At 42.5% G+C, this 5146-nt stretch overlaps 1 protein-coding gene across 1 annotated transcript; it reads left to right on the plus strand.

Moving 5' to 3' along the window:
• The first annotated feature begins 2633 nt into the window (after window positions 1-2633).
• Window positions 2634-4613, plus strand: LOC142138448 (uncharacterized). The gene is made up of 3 exons (XM_075195171.1): window positions 2634-3138; window positions 3427-3510; window positions 3988-4613. The coding sequence occupies exons 1-3, from the start codon at window positions 2634-2636 to the stop codon at window positions 4611-4613; spliced, it is 1215 nt and encodes a 404-aa protein (XP_075051272.1).
• The last annotated feature ends 533 nt before the right edge of the window (window positions 4614-5146 follow it).

Raw genomic sequence — 5146 nt, forward strand, 5'->3', positions numbered from 1 at the left:
TTGTCCTATACTGCTGGGACTACTCTGCCCTCACCTATACCTACCATACATTTAGCAGTAACCATTGCTTACGGGTCTACACCGTTCCTTTTCACCTATCTACATCTGTTAAGGAACAGTACTTATTGACTCTGTGAAGTACTTTTTCTGTCACTCCACATACTAAGCAGATTACCGCTTATACTGAACCTTCTTCACATTAACTTGAACAGGACAACATCATCTATTATCATTGTGATAGATTGCCTTCAGACTGAATTATTCATTTTAATCTGATACACGTTGCGACGGCTGCAGGAGAGAGGAGGCTGCTGGGTCCCAGCGCCCCACGGATTGGTAAGTTTCTGTGTTCTTTTTTTTTTTTTTATGGCTGGCCGCGGCACCCCAGTGGCAGCGCCGCGGCACCCCTGGGAGTCGCGGCGCACAGTTTGGGAACCGCCGCCCTAGTTCATCCATTTAATGTTTTCTTTTTGACACAGTGCCTCCACTCAAGTCGGTTTCATTCTTTAGGTTGTGGGTCCATGCAAGGTCCACCAGGGGTTGACATGCAGAAACACACACACAAAACCAGACTTGTCACCAAAAATGATTTTGTCCCTGCACATCAGACATTTTTTGCTTTGTAAATGACCTCCACTGTGTTCAAACACTCTTAGAAGTCATTAGATTTTAAATAACAGATATTCACTGCTTGCCTGGTTTCTTGTTGCTGCATTACATCAATAGTAATTGATTTTACTGTAATACTAATTTTACAATGAAAAATTAACCTTTTGTTTTCCAGATGTGAGCACAACTTGGACATAAGTTAAATTAATTCTGAAATGGAACTATTTGTGTCTAAGAGTTAATAAAAATATGCTTATCCCCATTGCCTACCTGGACTGGGGAGCAATAGAGCAGCTGCCGGCAGCCAGAGTGGGAGGGGCCATACTAATTGGGCAGCGTGGTTGACTCCAAATAGGCAAGCAAAGAATTTCTAGAGGGAGAGTTTCCACTCCACACCACCAAAATGTGCATGGCTATCATGCAAAGGGTATGCCTATAATGTTATCCAGTGCTAGCTAGAGATGTTCACTGACCCCCGTATTCTTGTTTTGGTTTTGGTTCTGGATCTGGATTAACTTTGTGTGTTGGTTTTGGCAAAACCGCCCTTGCGTGTTTTGGTTTTGGATCCCTATTTTTTTCTAAAATTCCTATTTTTTTTTATTCTAAAATCACATAGTTTAGCTTTTTTTCCCCCTACATTATTATTAACCTCAATAACACTAATTTCAAGTCATTTGCAGTCAATTTTGACCATCTCACAGGTCACATTATTATTTTCATACACTTTCAAACAAAGACTGCAGCGACCTGGCTGGATGCTAAGCGACAGAGCAGTGACTGAAACACACAGCAGTTCCTAGCACATCTAGGAAACATTGCCACACAGCAGTGGCAGAAAAGAAAAGTGGTGCAAGATGGAATTGTCCTTTGATCATGAAACCAGTTATGGCTCATTTGATCGCTCCACCGTTTCTTGGATAACTGTGGTAATTCCCGAGGGGGGGCCAGTGACGGGATGCATGCTTCTACCAGACCCAGACCAATCCAGGGTGCCAGACAATTCACTAAAAAGAGCCATTGTAATTCACAATAAAAAGCAAGTTCATCACTGAGCTTTGAATCAGCCCCAATTCCCACAAAATTATAATATAGTTAGGTACCTTTGACGTAAAGTACAGAATACAAACACTTCATGAAACAGCAGCAAAGTGGAAGGTAATACATATACACATCTATTTAGACATCCATGCTTACTTCTGCAAGCAATGTTGTTCTTTGTTAATAAAACTGTTGACTTTATACCGTTCAAAAAAATTAAAAATAATCCTCCACCATTCTTTGGATGTTGATAGTTGATAGTAGGATCAGGTGGAGTTACAGCAGAGGTGTCACTAATTCTGGTCAATTATTTTACAGTAGACAAGACTAGGGGCTAGATTTACTATCAGGCGTGATGCATGGCGGCTTCAAACCGCCATGCATCGCGGCGGTTTTCCGGCGTGTTTGCATTGCAAACAGCCGGATTTACTAATGGGCGCATTTCAGCTTCAATTTGAAGCCGCCGGCGATGTAACGGCGGGATGTAATGCTCAAAGCCGCCGGCGGCTTTGAATAGAACATGGTGCTTTTGCTTTAAATGACGGCGCTTTTGTGTAAAGGCGGTTTTTTTGAAAATTACACCTGTCTCCTGGCCTGTTACTATTGGCTATTTTAAAAAACAGGAGATTTGACATCACAAGCCCTATATAAACCACTGGCCTGACACTTTTTCTTTGATAGGGGTTTGAGGAGTTTTGTGAGAGGAGTTTGGAGGATAGTGGTTTGCTGAGAGTTGGTGAGAGTTGGAGTTTGGTGGATTGGTGGAGCGATATCTGTTTGAAGTGTGAGTAGTCCTGTGGTTTTTTCCTGTTTTGTACATTTATTTTCTCATTTATTTTCTGTCTTGTATTTTTTGTATTTGACTTGTCCTTTGTCTGTGTTACTTGTGTGTGACTGTGTGGAGAGTGTGTCTGTAGGTAGTGTAGTTTGTTCTTTGTGTTTGTAAGTCCTTCAGTGTTTTGTGTTTTTCTGTCTTCTGGGTAAAAATGTCCAGAGATAGGAGGGGAGAACAGGCTGAGGAGAGGGAGATGGAGGTTGAGGGGTCAGAGGAGGGAGAGGGAGAGGTTGAGGAGACAGGACAGGGCAGGAAGACCAAGACAGGGAGGAATGTGCGCTTCTCACATGATGAGAATTGTGTGTTGGTGCACAACATCATTCCCTGCTACGAGGTCATCCTAGGGAACCTGGCAGCCCGGACTCCTCTAAGGCGGCGTCACCAACTGTGGGGGAGAGTCTGTGATGCCGTGAACGCGGTGGGCCCACTGAAGCGGACAGTGGCACACTGCCGCAAGCGCTTCTCTGATATTAAGAGGAGGCTTAAAGAGAAGATGGCCCAGGAAAGGAGGTCGACAAGGCGCACGGGTGGTGGCCCCCCACTTCGTATGGAGTACACCACGTACGAGGAGGAGCTGCGCCAGATAATGCCGGCTGAAATTGTAGAGGGCATAAATGTCCAGGACACCGACTCGCCCTCTTTTGGCCAAGTAGTTGGTGAGTTATTTGTTTTTTTTACCCTAACAGTATTTTAACTGCTTTTCTCTTTTTAAAACTGCTGTTCTTTTTTTAAAACTGCTTTTCTCTTTGCAAACGTTTTTTCTTATTATTTGTTTGTTTTTTTTGATTTTCAAAGTGTATTTTTGCCTCTAATAGTTTGTAAAGGTTTTTTTTTCTCATAGAAAAAAATATACAAAAATTGCAAACACATTTGTGCAATAAACAGTATATTTGGAAATTGTTTTTTTCTGGAAATACATTGTATGCTTTTTCTAATACATCCAGAATCGCCAGGACCGCAGTTCAGTCCCAGTGCCAGACCTACACCTCCACCTTCAGCGAGAGATTCGGGCACAGACGAGCAAGCAGGTGCGTGATTTCTGTTTAGGAGAGAAATAATGGAGTTAATTGATTTTCTGTGCAAATGTTGCTGTCAATGTTTTTTTATTTTTTTTTTAATTGTTTGCAATGAGAAGTTTGGGCTACATTTTACTAAACTGATATGTTGCCTATAGTAACCCATCAGAATATACCTTTACTTTATTTATTGCATTCAATAAAATGACAGCTAAAATCTGATTGGTTGCTATAGGCAACATCTCCACTTTTTATAGCATGTAGTTTAGTCAAAATAACCCAGCATGTACTACACAGTCCAAATGATAATGGGTATTAAAAGGATAATAAGTGCATCCGTAAGCAGGTAGCATAGGACTAGAAATCAGGAATGCAAACATTGTGAAAGAATCTGTAGTTGCTAAAGAATATTCTTTCCTATCCAGTGTTCAGAATGCAATATACAAACTTATTATATACTATATACTTACCGTCATTTTTCATACACAGGGCCCTCTTCATACCAGCCACCTCAGGCGGAGTCATTGGAAATGTCCCCTGAGCCAGAGGATCAAACGACCATCACCCTGGTAACAGTGGATGCCCCTGTGTCTGGCCTCCAGGAAGTTTCACCTGGCCCTGCTGAACCATCACACCACCAACCTGCACCTGCACCTATGGACCCAGCCAGAGAAATGGCGCTGTCTATTGGCGCATTCCAGCAGCAACAGACATTATTCATGGACAGGCAAACTCGCCACATGTCCCAAATTGCGGCCCAGTTGAGGCGGATACACCGCTCCAATAGTCAACTCCCTGCTGGAATCAACCGTCTGGCAACAGCTTTAGAACAGACCAATGTGCAGCTGGCCCAAATGACTGGGGCTGTGGAGGCCTTACATTCCACAGTACGTGAGGGGAATGCCAATGTGACCCGGCTGGCAGGGCAACTACATTCAGAAATTGTAGCCCGTTTACCGGCACCTATCTCTTCAGCCACCACCAGTACCGCTAGTACGCCTAGCACATCTGTACAGAGTACTCCTCCAAGGAGAGGTGCTCGCACCAGGGGTGGGCGAGGGAGGGGAGAGAGTGGCAACAAGCATTGTGATATGCCTGCAAAAAGACGTCGCTAGTGCAATAATTATTATTGCTTTATGTTTTCACAAGTTTGCGTAAGCATTATACGTTATTATTTATTGTGTTCTGCAATAAATGCAGTTAAATTTCTATGGTGTCAGTGTTTCTTTTCTGCTAATTAAACAAGAGTATACAGATGTTTTAAAAACTATGCACTAATTTCACTTAAACATTGACCTCTGACACACAATCCAGGGATGTTCATATTTACCACATGAGGAGTACACACTATCCTGTTTTTAAAGGTTCCAATTTACAAAACATTTAAAATAAAATACTAAAATTGCACTCACATAAAACACATTTTGTAGCAAAAAATGTTTTTCATACTATGTACTTACACGTAAAGTAGTTTGCAATTAGACGGTCTCTAATCTCCCTTCCGCCCTCTGTGCTCTGCACATCACCAGATGTGACACGTACCCCTTCTTCTTCACTGTCTACTGCAATAATCGGTGGGGTAAGTTGATGTAAAGCCAGGTTATGCAGCAGACAGCAAGCCAGGACAATCTCAGATACCTTTTCAGGT

The sequence above is a fragment of the Mixophyes fleayi genome, chromosome 1 (genome assembly GCF_038048845.1).
Source record: "Mixophyes fleayi isolate aMixFle1 chromosome 1, aMixFle1.hap1, whole genome shotgun sequence".
NCBI lineage: Eukaryota > Metazoa > Chordata > Amphibia > Anura > Limnodynastidae > Mixophyes > Mixophyes fleayi.

Bases quoted from the DNA above. Each gene is read 5' to 3' on its own strand.
- LOC142138448 (XM_075195171.1), top strand. From the start codon at position 2,634: ATGTCCAGAGATAGGAGGGGAGAACAGGCTGAGGAGAGGGAGATGGAG. The intron at 3,139-3,426 runs GTGAGTTATTTG...TAATACATCCAG, and splicing joins CTCTTTTGGCCAAGTAGTTG to AATCGCCAGGACCGCAGTTC. The intron at 3,511-3,987 runs GTGCGTGATTTC...TTTCATACACAG, and splicing joins GGGCACAGACGAGCAAGCAG to GGCCCTCTTCATACCAGCCA.